The sequence below is a fragment of the Protopterus annectens genome, chromosome 5.part0 (genome assembly GCF_019279795.1).
Source record: "Protopterus annectens isolate FY-2018-M chromosome 5.part0, PAN1.0, whole genome shotgun sequence".
NCBI lineage: Eukaryota > Metazoa > Chordata > Ceratodontiformes > Protopteridae > Protopterus > Protopterus annectens.
Genome location: NC_056735.1, coordinates 1461376096 through 1461394861, shown reverse-complemented (window position 1 = coordinate 1461394861; position 18766 = coordinate 1461376096). Strand labels below are relative to the sequence as shown.

At 38.4% G+C, this 18766-nt stretch overlaps 1 protein-coding gene across 10 annotated transcripts in view; it reads left to right on the top strand.

Annotated features, from left to right (window-relative positions):
• Positions 1 to 18766, top strand: part of DOCK9 (dedicator of cytokinesis 9) — a 2508686-nt gene that overhangs the window by 2429287 nt on the left and 60633 nt on the right. For all 10 annotated transcript variants that reach the window (XM_044071294.1, XM_044071300.1, XM_044071298.1 and 7 more), the window contains one exon: positions 2307 to 2497. In XM_044071294.1, coding sequence (XP_043927229.1) covers positions 2307 to 2497 — 191 coding nt within the window. The remainder of the gene's footprint in view (positions 1 to 2306; positions 2498 to 18766) is intronic.

Genomic DNA, 18766 nt, shown 5'->3' with positions numbered 1-18766 from the left:
TCTGCATTTATTTACAGTCTTGGCATGTCATTCCGCAGTCTGGGCTACTACAATTCTCTTTAACTTACCGTATTTTTGCTGCTTGCAACTCACCACATATAAAAGAAAAGCGATGCTGACACCAACCAAAACCACCTTAGCCCACCTAAAAAAAATACTCAGATCTACCCTTAGTTTATTTTAAAACTGCTAAAAAAACCAGCAAAAACATACACACACAGACAGCATTTCCTATTTATTGAGATATAAAAAAGGTAAATTTAACACTAGTTACAGAAATAAGACACTCTGACCCCAAACAAATACCCTAGTTCAGCTTATATTATCCAGTATTTGCACTTTAATTTAAAAATGTTAGACAAGATAAATAACTAAGTCATAGATTACATTTTACATTCCCTGCAATTAATAATAATAAAATAAACTTTGCATATTGGATGAGCAAAATTCACACAGGCACACTTCTTATTATACTATTTTCTTTAAGAATAAAATACTAAAGAAAGCAGTGTCTGCAACTAGTAAATCAGAAAATGCATTACTGGCCATGACTGGCATCATTATAGTTGTCTAAACTAACTAGAAATCATCTTAATAAAAATATAAACTGAACTGTAAATCTTACAAATCTTAGCAAGAAACCTCATTCATTAAATCAAAGTCACCGCCACTTCAAAAAAGTTACCTTTGTAAGTACAGGAGAAAGCTTTTGTAAGACTGTCCATTTATAAAATCCTCTGTAAACTGCTTAGACTATATTTATCTGAATCATAAGAAGTTAACATAGTCAATTACAAATCCAAGTCTGACATGAAAACAAGGAAAAATGGAGAAATGAAGTATGTGGTTTAGTTGCTACTCATCATAAAACAAACACTGACATGTGCGCACACACACACAACCCTGCGCCATTGTTTTACAGGCTATATCTCTCAAAATAAGGCTCCCTGCTTTTACGATGTACATAGAGGCATTCAGCATCATGTGTATAGGTTATAGACTACAAAGGAAAGAGCATGGAGTGGTTAAGCAATTTGCCAAAAATCAGCAGTGGTTACCAGTGTTTGTGTTAGCTGAAAAGCCTACATACAGCAGTTATGAGCTACTTCTGAGTTATTGTGTGTTTTTTGCAGTTAGCCATAGTAAATAAAAAAGGGAATGGATCTTGTAGCAGCTTGCCTCACATATGCCTCATACTTCCTCTCAATATAAGAAACATTCCCCAGAAGTACCCATTCAAACAAGAACTGTCTACTACAGACCTGGTCAACCGCCCACTTGACAACCATCTTCTCTTCACTTACTCAACTATTATTCCTCTGTGATATATCACCTTTTTCCTGTCCACTTTTCTTTGTCATGCAATTTTTACATTGTTCTTCCCAACAAACGGGAAAAAAAAAGTTCTTTCTTAATACTATGTGTCCTAGGTTAAACACTAAAAGTGCACTTTATGTATGGCTTTTCTTTGTAATAATGTTTCCATTGCTTGCATGATTGCTGAGCTGTAATTGAAGTAATCTTATCTTATGCATTTGTTGTCTATCTTTTGTTAAGATTGTAAATTCTCTGGAGCTTTTCTCCTCGGGTCTCCACTGAAAATGGGCCCCTGGCTCAGCTGGACTAACCTGGTTAACAAATGTCAATAAATAAAATAAATAAATATGTGACTGAATCCTCTTTTCACTGCCTGCCATATTTTTATTCTTTATTCATTTCATTGACTGCTCCTTCAGCGACTCTTCAGTACCCTATCGCCGAAACATGTTGGGGAGAATGTGGTATTCTTAGTAGCGTATAAATACATTTGTCTTTTTAAATCAAATGTACACTGCAGAAGGCCTGTTCATTTTGGAGAAAGGGAATGGTGAAAAGAAGAACAGAGCCCCTTTACCAAACCTTGTGGTTGTGTGTCGGTGCAATACAGATTAAGGAAACTCTTATGTGAACTCTCTGTCTGGAAGCAGTAAAGAACACCAGTTGAGCTAGATCCAAGTACATTCATTTTGATGAACACCTGTTCAGAATTCTTCCTTGTAGTCATGCATGAATTATGTCTTGTATAGGTTAATGTCATTTGGATATAAATTGTACAGATAAATAAAGTACAGGGCCACCTTTGTGCACAAATTGAATTCTGAAACTCTTATGAAAGTAATAAGTAATGAGCACTTTTGTGTAATCTGGTTTGTCTTGATGTGATATTTTCTATGTTGTTGGGCATGTTTCTTTTATTTTTACTAGGAATTTTGATAGAAAAACAGCCTTTTGAATGCACCAGGACTGACGAGTCTTTCTTCCCTTAGCTATGCATTACTTCCCTTATGTGAAGAAACGCATCCCAGTCATGTATCAGCGCCATTTAGATCTGAACCCAATTGAAGTTGCAATCGATGAAATGAGTAGAAAGGTTGCTGAACTGAAGCAGTTATGCTCCTGTAATGATGTGGACATGATCAAACTACAACTTAAGCTTCAGGGCAGTGTCAGTGTTCAGGTAAGGAGATAATATCGGAATGTAAAAATGTAATGCTTAAGATGCTATTAAACAGTGGTGTAGGAAATGTATATAGAATAAACCAAGTCATAAACTTTTAAGTGCAGACCTGGTACTGAAGTACATTGTGCTTAAAAGAATTATGTTATCTGTCTTCTGAGGCAGAATATTTAAGTACCCTGCTGTATACATGTGCATTGTTACTTGACAAACTTGTACCTTCTTTCAGAAGGCATTGGTGTATGCAGATGTATATCTCTGATTTTGATTCAATTAGAGCAAAAGGCCTTGTTCACCAGATGACAGAAAATAATGTAAGAGCAGTGAAAGCGGTACAGATCATCACTGGTTGAGAAAGAGAGCAGCAACAATAGGGGAAACTACACTTTGTCTGGTACGGCAAATCTTGAAATGTTGATGCAGGAAAGATTGATGGGTTTTCTAGGGTTGATGTTTTAATGCATGCTGTAATGTAATTGTTGTGTACAAGGCTTGGAGAAGGGGGTGAGAAAGGTGAGTTTTATGTTTGTTTTCAAGCTATTCCACTTTTTCTGAGTTTGTGTGACCTTGAAGTTGATATGCACACACACACACACACACACACACACACACACACACACACACATATATATAACTGCCACAACTCTAATAATCCCACATAGCCAAAACAATACATCCTGTACACCAAAGTACTCATCAGCCAAATTTCATAGACTTACCCACATCACATACTACAGCTCTAGAGCCAGAAAATCTCAAAGTCTAACATGTAAACTTTTAAAACTCATTCTACAAACACAAGTACAATCCCTAATAGATGGGGACATTCATCCTAATCCTGGCCCAAACTTCACCCCTGCCACAGAGCCCAACTCCCCAACTTCTAGCTATGCAAACTTGACTACAAGACCTCACAACTCTCTCCTGATAGCCCATCTCAATATTCGAAGTATAAATAACCAAGTTGCCCCCCTGCATGCCCTCATGGATATACATTAATTTGACATCCTCTGCCTCACTGAAACATGGCTTGAGCCATCAATACAAGACAGTGAGGTTATTCCTCCTGGTTATAGTATACTATGACTAGACCGTAATGCTAAGAAAGGAGGTGGTGTAGCCATTCTATATAAAACTGGACTGCAGGTAACCTCAATAGACTCAGAACCTCCCTCAACTAGTAATGCAGAGGTACTTATTTCCAAGATTCAACTCAACAAATGGAAATCTATATATATTATCTGTATCTATCTCCCTCCAGGCAACAATATCAGCACCTTAGAGGCTATCCTAAGCTGGCTATCCACCACCTACCCACAAGAAACAATAGTACTCGGAGACCTTAACATAAACTGGAGGTGCTGTACATCTGAGCATTCTTCTACCCACATCAACCTACATGTTTTTTCTCAAACCATTACATCTCCCACTAGATTTAATAAACTTAATAACAATGACAGCACACTAGACTGGATCCTTACAAATAGTAATCAACAATCATACAAAGTAGGGACCCTCCCTGAAAACCTAAGCAACCACTCACTCACATTCCTAATCAGGTATAAGAGTGAAATTCCTAACACAACCATTTATAAGAGTATAAGGTCTAACAAAAATTTTAACCTCGACAGCTTTCAGCAAGAACTCATAGCTTGTGACTGGTCACCCCTGAAATGCCTACCATTAGAAGAAGCAGTCAAATACTTTAATACAAAATTCTTAACCATACTTGACTATCATGCCCCAGCTCATACAATCAGATGTAGATCAAAACCAGCCCCATGGCTTTCCAAAACTACCAAACAAAAAATTTTCCAAAGAAACAAACTCAGGACCACCTGGCTGACTACTAAATGCCCCACACAGATCAATTAAAGTATAGACAATTAAGAAACGAAACCAAAAAAGCCGTTCTATCTGATAAAATAAACTTTTCTGTCACCTACAATGAACCCACCAAAATAAACCTCAAAAATTCTGGGCTGGCATCAACAAACTGATACACCCAGGTCGGTCAGTCACACCCAACCACTCAGGCTCTGAACACAATAGCCCCAACCAAATTGCCAATTCTTTCAATACTTTTTTTTACAGAGACCATTCAATCTCTGGCCAATCAGCTATCCCCAGACACAACATCTTCTTCCTCCCATAACACTAACAATCCACCACTATTTCAATTTCAACCTGTTCCTACGTCCCTTGTCCACACCCTAATACAAAAACTTAAACCCACTACTCTCACTGCAGACCTCGTACCTGCAGAATATCTACAAAAAGCTGCTAAAGCCATAGCCTAACACCTAACTATCCTTATCAACAGAACTATCTCTGAGGGAACCATCCCATCACTCTGGAAAATATCACATATTATCCCCCTGCACAAAGGTGGTAACTCCATTGATTTATCTAACTACAGGCCCATAGCCATATTATCCCCTCTGGCAAAAATCATGGAGAGGTGCATTCATAAGCAGCTGTTAAACCACTTACTAGATAACAACTTGCTAGCTATCTGCCAACATGGCTTCAGACCATTTCACAGCACCACCTCTGCTCTCTTATCCTTCACCAACTGCATCAATAAAAATCGTAATAATGATACACTATCCTCAGCTCTCTTTATTGATCTGTCAAAAGCTTTTGACATGGTCAACCACCAGCTACTCATAAACTTACTCAAAAACTTGTCACTAGCTCCTCCTGCTATACAGTGGTTTCAATCCTACCTAAAAAACAGGCAACAAGCCGTACTATGGCAGAATAGCCTGTCTTCCCACCTCCCAGTTACCCTCGGAGTCCCTCAAGGCTCCATACTTGGTCCTCTCCTCTTCTCTATCTTCACAAACGACCTACACTCTGTAATACCTCAAGCCACTTGTATTCAATATGCAGATGATTCCACATTAATGTGCTCAGCCACGTCACCATCACAACTACAGTCTCTTACCCAAAATGTGTTTAGCATAGTTGAGAAATGGCTCCTTGATCGATGTCTCATTCTGAATCCAAAAAAAACAAAAATGCTATTATTCACACCCACACGTAGAACCTCCCCACTTAACTTTAATGTTACATCAACTAATGGTACCATTATATCTCCTGATCCTACCACAAAACTTCTTGGGGTACTAATTGATAATAACCTCTCCTTTGAGCCCCATATTAACAACACTATAAAAACAGTTAACAAAAAACTAAGATCCCTCTATAGAATCAAACACTTTCTGACCCCTATAGCCAGGACCACTATTGCCCATACCCATTTAATCTCAACCCTTACATATGCATCCTCTATCTGTACTAAACTATGTAAAAGCAATATAAACAAGCTTTCCATCTCCTACAGTAATATTGCAAGATTTGCAACTGGGTCAGTCTACAGAACCCATCACTGCAACAATCTTAAACAACTAGGCTGGATAGAACTGTCAAATCTAATTTTACTGAACCAACTCACAGTGGCCCAAAAGATACTGTACCAACCTTCAAATACTCCAATACTCACTAACCTAATCTCCCCCTACAATAACCTAAAGTCCCTGTGCTCATCAAACAAATTACTAGTTCAAATAAATAAAACCAACAATCTGGCCGGTGACTCTCTGTTCTCTAACGCAGTAAGAAAAACCTGGAACACCCTCCCTGATCACCTAACTTCCATATCCTCAGCTCCCTTATTTAAAACCAAATGTAAAACATATTGTAAATCTCACTGGTTATGCCCCTGTGCTATTTCAGACTAACTACTATATTTGCATCCTTACATTTCTCTACATACCAGCATAAGCTAGTTAATCCTATACTAACAATACTGTGCATGTCACTATACTTACTTAAATAACTATCAGTATACTAGCAAACAACATATTTGTGACTTTATTGCTCAATAGTGTACTTTTAGTTTACATAGTTTACTAGCAAATAATGTGTGTGTGACTTTATTGCTCAATTAGTGTTCTTTTTGCTTATATTGTTTTAAACATTTACTGTTTACTGTACTATTAATATTGTCCTACATTTTTAGTCATCTCTGTACCTACATCCTTAGCTCTCTTTTAATAGGAATCATGATACTCATATGTCAAAAGGTAAGTAACTGTATAATAGACAAAAATTTACAATGTAACTATGTCTTGTATATACTATTCTGAAGGAGCTTTTCTCCCCGGGCCTCCACTGAAAATGGGCATATATCCAGTTGGACCAGCCCAGTCAACAAATGTAAAATAAAAATAAATAAAATATATACACATACACACACACACACATATATATATATATATATATATATATATATATATATATATATATACACACACATACACACATGTGTGTGTGTGTGTGTGTGTGTGTGTGTATACATATATATATATGTAGCAAGAGCGAACTTGGGGTCTGTCTCCAATACCTTTGCAAAAATGAATCGAGTCCTCACTCCTTTGATGTTTTAGCTGCAGTTAGTCAAGTGTTGATAAAGTGCTTCAAAATTAATCATACCTTGTCACCCAGATGAAGTCTATATAGATTCTGCCCAGACTGCAGCAACAGTTAGGATCAAACCCTGTTCCTCAAAGCTGACAGCCAACAATGCTAAGTACTACTTCATTCTACCACACAACTAATTAACAACCTAACTTGCAGTTAGCTAGACTCATACACATTTTTTCTGCCATGATTTTTTCACTGTATTATCCTTGTGCTGTAGAATAACTGCAGAGTTTCTCTCTGTCTTCCCTTATGATCCCTTCTAATGTGTCTATAGCAGTAATGCCAGGACTCTACTAGATTTAACGAACTTTCTAATTGGCTGGTAGCATGAGTGTAGCCAGAATCCATTTTAATGTACTTTCCTGTTGACCTGCATGCACCAGTATCTACTAACTAACTCAATTTCTACAACTGAATGCACAACTGCATTGTCAGTACTTTGTATTTAGAGGTCCATTGTTTCACTGTCTGCCAGATGCTGTATTTTTCAGCTTTACATTTGACCAATTTACTTTGTGTTTTGTTCAACCGATTAGTAACAGACACAGTAGGCTGATCCAAGTGGACACATTTTCAGCCATTGTCCAAGCAAGACAGCACCGAGTTACAAAATGCACATTAAAATTAAAATGAATTATGGAACTTTGCAGTATTGTGAAAAGGACTATGTTGTATTTGATATTTAAAAACATAATGTATAGTGAGCATGCTTAGAAATGGTTAGCAAAAAAATTAACATTAGAAACTGAATTAAAATAAAAAGTGTCAAGTGTTAAAAAATGCAAAAATGTAAATCATTCAAGGAGATTTACTACTACCAGTTTGCATAATTTTTTTATAGCATTATTGTATTTAACTTTTATTGTATTTTGTGTATTTATATGTATTTTAACTGTATTTAAATGCAAACTAGGGGCTATAATTGACTCTCAGGCTGACACAGACATCCTCCAAAAGGGTCTCACTGGTGTCAAAATCATGGCCTCAAGCTAAATGCCAAAAAGTGCATAGTCATCCCCTTTGGAAAAAAACAAAGTACCCACAAACTACAACATAGGTGGTAGTCCCCTAAGTATGGAAGATGTAATAAGGGATCTGGGGACCCAAGTAGGTAGTAATCTCACCTTTGCTGATCACATTGCCAAAGTGGTTAGAACATCTTTCTACGTGGCCTACCTAATCACAAAAGGGTTCACATCCAGATCAAAAGAGGTCATTGTGCCCCTCTACTCATCACTCATCAGACCTATCTTAGAGTACAACGCCCCATTTGGGATGTACCTTACAAGACACCTGCAACAGCTTCTAAAGACCACAGAAGTACCTCACCAAGAGGATCAATGGCCTCAAACAGATGCCCTATGCATCTCGACTGAAGAAACTCCAGTTGTACTCTGTTGCATACCGCCTACTCAGAGGTGATCTCTGCCTGACATACAAGGCCATGTCCAACCCAGAATTGATGGACATGATCCACCTAAAGAAAACCTTATCCCCTCGAGCCACATGCTGTAGGGATCTAAACCTCGCCACAACAATAAATAGGACGTGCTGGAGGGATAGATTCCTGTCCCAGACTTCCCATGCTTTGGAACAAGATCCCAATCTACATTAGTCAGAGCTAGCACTCTTCAAAAGAAACCTTGACGAGTGGATGGGAAACAGAAAGTTTACCTCGGGGATCACTTCAGTGGCTCTGCTGGACAGAGGCACAGGGAACTAATCTAAGGGGGCGGCGAAAGCCAACACATTCTGGCTAGGATTATAAATGCCTTTGGGCAGATAGCCTAGTACCCACCTATGAACCTGTGAACTTAAATTTTCTTTTGTTTCCATCCAGATGTTGCCTTGCACATTTTAACTTGTTTTATTTTAGACAGTTTTATTTTATTTTATTTGTGTTGTTACTGTGGTAATTCTCATCCTTTCTTTTAAATTGTATTTATTTGTGTATGTATTCTGTTGTTTTGCTTATTTATTGTCCTTCGTAATAAGTATGTTCATAAATGAACTTGAATAGTGAAACTTTGTAATGTCATGAAAATGATGAAAAAGCTAAAAAATCAAGTGATAGAGTAAATTACATCTATGACGTCATAGCAGAGATTCAGAGATTGAGAGAGAGCTGTCAGGATGAGGTAGGCGGTAGATGTAAGGGGAAAACATGAACATGTTGAAAGAAATGGTTTAGCGTGCACTGGGCATATGTGAATCTCTAAGGTGGAGATCATTAAAGTATGCTGAAAATGAAATGAATCAAAATAGTCTAATATATAGTTATAAAGTGAATGCAGTAATTCAGGCAACAGGCAGTTGCAAAAAAAAAAGACATAAAATACATTTGGATTAAGTTTATGTAATGGGAGGATCTGAAAAGCAGGTACACGTGTCTTGCTGTGATTTAAAAGCCAAGTTTGAATTTGAATTCTGTGATGGGCTCACTATTTCTAATGTTGGTATTGAGGTAATCCCAGAATTTAGGGATTAGTAGTAAGAAAGCTAAACATGAAGGAAAAATAGCTTCTCCAGCAAAGGGCAACCACAAAGCCTTCTACTGTTATGTCCAAAACCTCAGAGGAAATACGCACCAGTGTGCAAAACGTATTGTAAATGGCATCACCTACACTAAATTGGAGGACACTGCCAAACTTTTGGCTAACAGGTTCAGCTCAAATTTCTCCTCCCACTCCCCCCAGTAGTACAGAGGAAGTACCGCATACCAGAATTCCCACAACCATTACTAGAGAGTAGGCCATCAATGCAGTTTCCAAGGCCAAAGACCCTGCATTGATGGGCCCCGATAACATCCCAGGATGCTTAATAAATAGCATGAAACATGACCTCTCTGGTCCACTTGAATCACTTTTCAGCTGGAGCCTACAGTTAGGTTTTGTGTCCAAGGAATGGAAGATGGCTACAGTCATTGCCCTGCACAAAAGAGGTCCAACCACTGACACGGGTAACTACAGGACCATACGTCTGACCAGCCTTATATGTAAGGTCATGGAACGAGTCATCATGGACATGAAGGAGGACATAGATATGCTGCAGTCATTGGACTCATCACAGTTCAACTTTGTTAAAGAAAGATTATGCTTATTAAATTTGTTGGACTTTTCTGAGAGGGTCACCAAAGCATTGGATGAAGTCGAGACTGTGCATACAGCTTACCTCGGCCTGAAAAGGCTTTTGATGCAATATCCCTTCAGGCATTATAGACAAGCTCACTAAGTTAGGTATAAACCCTTTCATCACCCACTGGATAGCTAACTGGCTGACTGGTAGGATCCAAAAGATCAAAATAGGTGAGGCCACCTCCACAAAGAGGCCAGTCACTAGCAAAGTCTCCCAGAGCTCGGTACTGGGCCCTCTCCTTTTTGGCATCCATTTCTCTGAAATGGAAGCAAATGCTGAAGTTTTATGACTGACAGGTTTGCAGATGATTGCAAGCTGGGGGTTATAATCGACTCCCCTGAAGGCACTAGCATTCTTCAAAAAGGCCTGTCTCTGACTAACAATTGATGCCAATGCCATGGTCTTAAACTCAGTGGTAAGAAATGCATAATTATACACTTTGAGAAGTCAACCATCCCAGCTAATTACCATGTTGATGATATGCTCCCAAGAGTCAACTCAGTGGTCAGGGATCCAGGTACATATGTAGACAGTAGCCTTATCTTAGACCAGCACATGGCCACAGTGGTGTAGAAATCCTTTTATGTTGCACATCTCAAAAGTAAGGGTATAGAATCTAGGTTCAAAGAGATCATTATCTTACTGTACTCCACCCTTATCAGACCAATCATGGAGTATAATCCTCCCTTCAGTATGAACCTGACCAAGCATATGCAACAACTAGAGCAACATCAGAGATTCCTTGCCAAAAGAATGCAAGGCCATATGCAGAGTACCTTAAAGCCCTGTCTCTCTACTCTGTCTCCTATAGATTGCTGAGGGATGATCTACACTTGGCTTACAAGGCATCTGCAAATCCCTCACTTATGAATCTCCTGTATATTCAGTACAAAGTCTTGGGACCTGAATTTTGGTATAGGAACCCTTTACATCTCACGCAAATGCTGGTTTTGTATGCTGTGCTGTTCCAACCTATGAGTACTTACGGGCTGTGCAAACGTGAATAATTTTAAATAGTTTGGCTAGCTTTTAAAGTGACTGCTCTTGACTTTGTTGCTAACTTAGAAGTGAATGCGTTTAGTTATTAGGTTTGCCTTACATTGGGACTGCTCCTATCCTAGTCCTCACACCTATTGCTTTCACATATCATATTTCTGTATACGCAATAGCGTTCCGTGTTATGACTTGCTATTTACACCATCTACACCTCCTAAAGAGACTGGAAAGTGTTTCAATTGAATTGTTTATGTTAACGTGAATGCTCACTGCATTACTCTGGTGTGTGTGGTGATTTGCTGTAACACTAGGCTCTATATATTATTAGCTATACAGTTATTTATTTGAAATGTACTTTTCACCATTAATATGTACATCCTAAAGAGTTATATCAACTATGTGTAACGTTGCTTTGCTTACCAGTTGCATAACCTGTCTTTTATTGCATTTTGACTCTGAATTGTAACCCTATATGTTAATATTGTACTCTAACATTATCTTTTTGTCCTCTCTCCCTCCTCTAACAGCTATCCCCTCCACGACCCTGTGTCTTTGCCTGGGTTGTATCCCTCTAATTTCACTATTAGGGTGTTCCCCACAGAATACCCTTGGACTCGGTCAGGACATTGTCTTCTTCTACCACCCTCTACCACCAGAAAAAAGAGAGTATGTCTACCTAGTCATGTTATATTACGTTTAACTAAATGTTCCTGCTAAACTTTCAGACTGCCACTAGCTAAGCAGCCAGCAGCTACCCCTCCTTACTCCTTCATTTCCCTCACAGTCTCCTCGGATGGCCACATAGGCTATCCTCTCTCCCTTCTAGTACAGCTCCACGCCTGGTAGCTCCCTTGTTTGCTTACTGCACTACTACTTTGTCCACCAGATGTTATACTTTTCTCATCCCTATTTGGGATATTAGTACTGACTTCTGCCTTACACTTTTATTCTCCCCTCCTTATACTAATCCTTTTCCTCCTTTACCTCTCTGTCTCATCCTCTCCCGAGGATACTTTCTCTTGCCTGATTCCCCTTCCTTCCCTGATACTTTTCCACTCTCCTCTGGTCTACTTTGTGTGCCCCGCTCCGCCTCCCCACCCTAAGCCCATATCCCACACACCCCAGGGTCCTACATTTATATTTCTACAAGCCACACCTCCTACTACTGCTATCCTATCCAATTCACAGTCTCACAGATTGTGTAACTTCCTTCACTTAGTCACACCTACATAACACTTTAACCAACCCACCACTATCTCACTAAAGTCCTATACCATTACAGCCCCTTCCACTCTACCCCTACTCCCACCACACACCCCTCTACAACATATCAGGAAACCCTACTTCACATACAACTATCTTATCATGTCTACAACTATCCTCCACTCACAACTTAAACTACCTATCACCTTCTTACTATTATTCCTTCTCATTACTACCTACTTCTTAACCTCCTATGAACACTCCTTAACTATTTCTCTCTCACTTCCCTCAAAACATACTAGTACACCTACAACATACCTACCTTCATCCTATTTACCTATCTCATCACAAACCATATATCTACTTCCCAAATACCATAGACTATTTCATTGTAAACTACTAAAAACTAAATCAAAGAAAGTATTTGACACATCTCTAAAACACATATCCAAAAACTATGGTCTACTACTCCATCTACTTCAGGACGGTGACATACACCCCAATCCAGGCCCTCAACCTACAACTACTGAAACACACAGTCACCATATAAAAGCTCTCCTTCCTCCATCAACTATAACTACAAACATACTATCCTTGGCCCACCTAAATATAATGCAGTATCTGTAATAAAGTTAGTCAAATACACGCCCTACTAGAAGTACACAACTTTGACATTCTATGCTTATCAGAAACCTGGCTAAAACCATCTATTAAAGATATTGAAATTACCCCACCTGGATATAACATTGTTAGACTTGATCGCACCTCCAAGAAAGGAGGTGGAGTAGCTATCCTATATAAATCTAACCTGAAGCTTACTCTTCTTGACCTTGCTCTTACCCAAAACAATAATGTCGAAATAATCTGCTCTAGAGTTCAAATTAATACTACTAAATCAATAAACATCATTTGTGCTTATCTGCCTCCAGGAAATAATATCCCCACATTAGAACAACTTCTTGAACAACTCTCAAATTACCTCCCCCAAGAAACACTACTTCTTGGAGACTTTAACATTGACTGGAAATCTTGTAACAATGCTAACCCTACTTCCCATTTAAACCTTTGTGGTTTCAAACAACTAATTGATAGTGCCACTAGAATAAATAAAACAAGCAAAGAAGAAACCACCTTAGACTGGGTTCTTACAAACTCCCCTCACAAAGCTACAAAACTGGCATCCTTCCTGATGACCTTAGCGATCACTCCCTCACATATGTCATTAGAGCTAAAACTCATCAAAACTTACCTACCTCACATAGAACACTATATTCAAAGAAACAATTTAATCCCCAAAGATTTCAAACAGAACTCTCACAATACAATTGGACCCTCTAAAGCACCTCTCTCTCAACAAAGCCATAGAATATTTCAACTCAGCATTCCTTACAATCCTAAACCACCATGCCCCAAGTTGTACCATTAGAATAAAGACCAGAACAGCACCCTGGCTTACCTCTAATACTAAACAAAAGATCAGGCTTAAAAATAAATCTTGGAAGAAATGGCGCTCCTCTAGAAACCCAACAGACTATCAAACCTTTAGAGAACTGAGAAACAAAACCAAAAATGCTATTATTTCAGACAAAAAGAACTACTATGTAGAACTTCAGCAATCCACAAAAAAAAAGAACCAAAAAGGTTCTGGTCTACTATCAATCATCTACTTACCCCAGGTAAAATAGTAACACCTAACCCACAGAATCTAGACCCTGATAATCCCTCTTTAATAGCCAATAACTTCAATAGCTTCTTTACTACTTCCATACAAACACTAGCAAGCCATTTATCCCCTGATGCTTCCCAACTGATCTTAAGTAACACCAACAACGCTATTCCTTCCCTTCAACTTCAACCCATACCCACCTCCTACATACAATCTCTTACAAAAACTTAAACCCACTACCCCTCAGCAGATAAGCTTCCTGCTGAATTCCTTCAGGTAGCAGCAAAAGCTATAGCCTACCCTGTTTCGATCCTAATAAACAGATCCATAATCTGGAAGATATCACACATCATACCCTTACATAAAGGAGGCAAATCCACTGACCTCTCTAACTACCGCCCAATAGCACTATTATCTCCACTAGCTAAAATCGTGGAAAAATGTATACACAAACAACTACTTAACCATCTCCTTCAAAATAACCTACTAGCAAACACTCAACATGGATTTAGACCCTCACATAGTACTACCACTGCACTACTTTCCTTTACTAACACAATAAACTGTAACCGTAATAATAACAAACTAACTGCTTCTCTTTTCCTAGACCTGTCAAAAGCCTTCGACATGGTCAACCATAAACTTCTCCTACACATACTAAACTCACTTGCCTTGGATTTTTCCTCCTTAACGTGGTTCTCATCCTACCTTGAAAACCGACAACAAGCAGTACTCTGGAAAAATTCTCTATCTGCTCTACTACCTATCTCCTTAGGAGTACCTCAAGGATCAATATTAGGCCCACTCTTATTCTCTATCTTTATTAATGATCTTCAATCATCTATCCATAACACTACCTGCATACAATATGCAGATGATTCTACCATCATCTGTACAGCTCCCACCCAATCTGAACTCCAGTCACTCACACAATCTACCTTTTCAACCGTTGAACAATGGTTCTCAAAAGATGTCTCCTTCTCAACTCCAAGAAAACAAAACTATTACTATTCTCACCTACCCACAAATCTCCTCAACTAAATTTTACTATTACTGCAGCTGACAATTCTCTTATCTCCCCAGACTCTACTACCAAACTGCTTGGTGTTACTATTGATAATAATCTTAACTATGATTGTCATATCAATTACACTATAAAAGCAGTAAATAAAAAGATAGGTTCACTGTACAGAATAAAACCCTTCCTTACTCCAGAAGCACGGACCACCTTAGCTCAATCACATCTTATCTCCACCCTACTGTATGCTTCCTCTATTTACACCAATCTCTAAAGGTAACCTGAAAACTAACTACATCCTATCATAATATAGCCCGCTTTGCCACAGCATCCCAGTACAGAACTCACCACTGTAATAACTTAAAACAATTACAATGGTTAGAACTACCTAACAAGCTTATCTATCAACAACTCTTAATTACACATAACATTCTTTATCAACCAACAAAAACACCAGCTCTCAGTAACCTCCTTACTCCCTACAAAACTTGAAACAGTTGCGATCTGCGAAAAGATACAAGTCACCACAACTAGAATTACAAATTCAGCAGGTAACTGTCTATTTTCAAACTCCATAGGGAAAATATGGAATAACCTCCCCACACATTACCTTACTAGACTCCTTTCAACTTTTCAAAACAACTTCTATTACATCTTAACAACTTCTGGCTCTGCTCCTGTACCAATCCAGACTAAATGACTTCTTCGCTCTTCAGCCATACCTCCCTACGTAAAAATCACTATCTTTCCCTGCTATTTCAAATGACTAAATTACTGTACTGTTCTAAAAAAAATATATATGAATATATAGCTTAGGCTATTTGTTTTTTACCTGTTTTTTTTCGCTGTATTTTCTACTACACTAAAATGTATGCATTGTTGCTTAAATGTTTAACCTTGTTTTAATTGTGGAGCTTTTCTCCCCGGGCCTCCACTGAAAATGGAAATTATCCAGCTGGACTAGCCCGGTCAACAAATGTAAAATAAATAAAAAATAAAATAAAATAAATAACAAACTGCCATATGCAGAGTACCTTAAAGCCCTGTCTCTCTACTCTGTCTCCTATAGATTGCTGAGGGATGATCTACACTTAGCTTACAAGGCATCTGCAAATCCCTCACTTATGAATCTCCTGTATATTCAGTACAAAGTCTTGGGACCTGAATTTTGTCTGTTACTTAAACAGAACATGATGGGCAGACATATATGTGTCTCAGAGACTGACACACCTATGGAACAGAACTTCCATGTAAAGATGAGTTTGTCTGTTACCCAGTTTATGTGCAACCTAGACCATTGGATGGGGAATAGGAAATTAAAACTGGGCCTGGCACCCATGTCCCTTATGGACTTAGGTAGCTTATAAATGCCTGGCCCTCCATGTCCTATTTGGATACAGGACATCATAATTCTTTTGGGAAAACTTGTCCAGACTTAGAAAGGCCCCCTGGGTCATTAGCCTAGTAACAATCCTTGACTCTATGAGATATGTCAGTTTTCTGCTCTTTGAAGAGTAAGAGCACCACTGGAATGAGACCTGTAAAGTGCAGGGAGATAAGCTTTGGGAGATAGCCTTGAGGCAAGCTGAGGGAAGAGATTGAACAACAGACTCTTAAAGATATAAACAAGAAGCAGCAAGTAAAAGCATTCCTTAAAGTTAGCAGTTATTTATTTAATTACACTTTGTTAACCAGATTAGTCCCACCAGGCCAGTTTTAAGTGGGGAGACCCAAAGTAATATTCATACTGACTTGGAAAGGTTTGCTCAGGGCACTGGAGAATTTCTCTTAATCTTTTCAATAAGTGCCATAGGATCTTTTACATCCACCTAAGCTACTACCAAAATAGGCAGACAGGACCTGTGTTTAAGGTCTCATCCAAAGGACGACGTACTCAGGAGTGCAGCACTCCCCTTAACTCTGCACTGCAATATCAGTATTGGAAAATTAATCCAAATACCTGGTTTGGGAATTGAACTCTCAGATTACTGCACCAAAGCTGAGTGTGCTACCAAGACTGCTAGTCATGAAGAAGAAGCAGTGATGTTCTGATGTTCACATTTTGGGAGAAAACTGAATTAATCTAAAGATTTTGGAGGCTGCAGAGTTTTTTGAAGCATATTCTAAGAGGAGGAAATTGTATTGTAGCTGATTCTCTATAATTTCTTTCTCCATAGTAGCTCAACCTTGTAGCTTAAGGATTCTGGGGAGTGTGTGACAGCAGAAGGGAGAATGGTTGATTTTTTTCATTTAAAGTTATGTAGTCAAGGAGAAGCTAGTGCCAAGAAAGGTATCCAGGTATTTATAAAGGGAGTAGGAGTAGTTATGCAAACAGGAGAGAAATGCAATCAAAGCTGAAAGAGATTTTAGCCTGTTAAATATGTCAGAGACCAAACTTTTTTATTTATTTATTTCATTATTAGCTGTATATTACCTACCCACATAAGGAGTGTTTGGAGGTCTTTCTGAAGTTCATCTTTGATACTGAGGTGGGACGTAGCAAATTTTAAAGATAGCTGACATTTTGTATACAGGATGAGTTTGGCTAGTTGTACAGCAAGTGATAGAAGTCAGAATAAGTGGACTAGTACCAAGCCTTGCGGAGCTTTCTTGGATAAGGTACCTGATGAAGAATGGGAAGATGGTGGATATCGTTTTGTAAGTGATGACTTCTAAACCAGGAGACACATCTAGGGCAGTCTGAGTGAGGGGTTAATGAGTCAAAGAGTAGATTGTGGTTAACTTGATCAAAGGCTTTATTAAGAGCAGTGAAAACAGCTCTAGTGAGTAGAGCACCATATATGGTGGTAGACACAGAGTCCATGTTGGAGAAGAAAGCAAGTGTGACTGTTGTTACCCTGAGTAAATTTATGTAGACATCTTAACAAGATAATAAATATAATTAAGTATTATGAGGTTTGTTGTAATAGGCTTTTAACTAATGGGTAAAATAAGAGATGAGTCTATAGTTTGAAGAGGCATTGGCTGATTATTCAGAGTGGGGAAATGAAGGCCTATTTTCATAGTAAGGAGAAAATACCCAGAAAAAGAGAGAGATTAGTAACCCACAGAAGAGTAAGGGATGAGCTCTTTAAACCTTGAGGATCCAGATATCTATGCCATCATGCTTTTGTGTCCATAATCGGGGTGGACATTGAGAAGCTTTTTTCATTCTTTTTGTAAGAGACTGCCTGGAACTAGAAAAGTGGAAAGAGATGATCTAAAGATGATGAACTTGTGTGAAGCAGGGAAAGGATAATTATGAGGGATGATAGATAATTCATTTTTGAAGTCTTCAGAGAGATGGTAGTACCTGAAAAACTAATGTCAAGAGTCATCTCTTCTCGTAACTTTACAATTTCTTTCCAGGACATTTTTAACTGTTGTTTTTTTTCTGTAGAAATTTGCTTTTTGTCATCTGGTAACCTTTTTAAACTGAATTTCTTTGGGCAGTATATTGAAACCTTGAATTAGGAGACACTGTTCACACTTTTCCTTTAGTTGTGTGGAGTTTAAGGGAAGGTGGCATGATATCCAAGGTTCCTTATTTCCCATTTCTGTAGCTAAGAAGTTGAGGGAAGTATTTAGTTTGATGGTTTAAAATAATGCTAGTGAAAGTTTGTTTGACAGTTTGAGTCTATGGAGGAGGATTGTATGATGGGTACCAGTCAGTAAACAGAACTTCAGAATTTGAGGCATACAGTTTTTGGTAGACATGTTTCTGAGAGTAAATACTATAAGGAGGACTTCAGACTGTGGA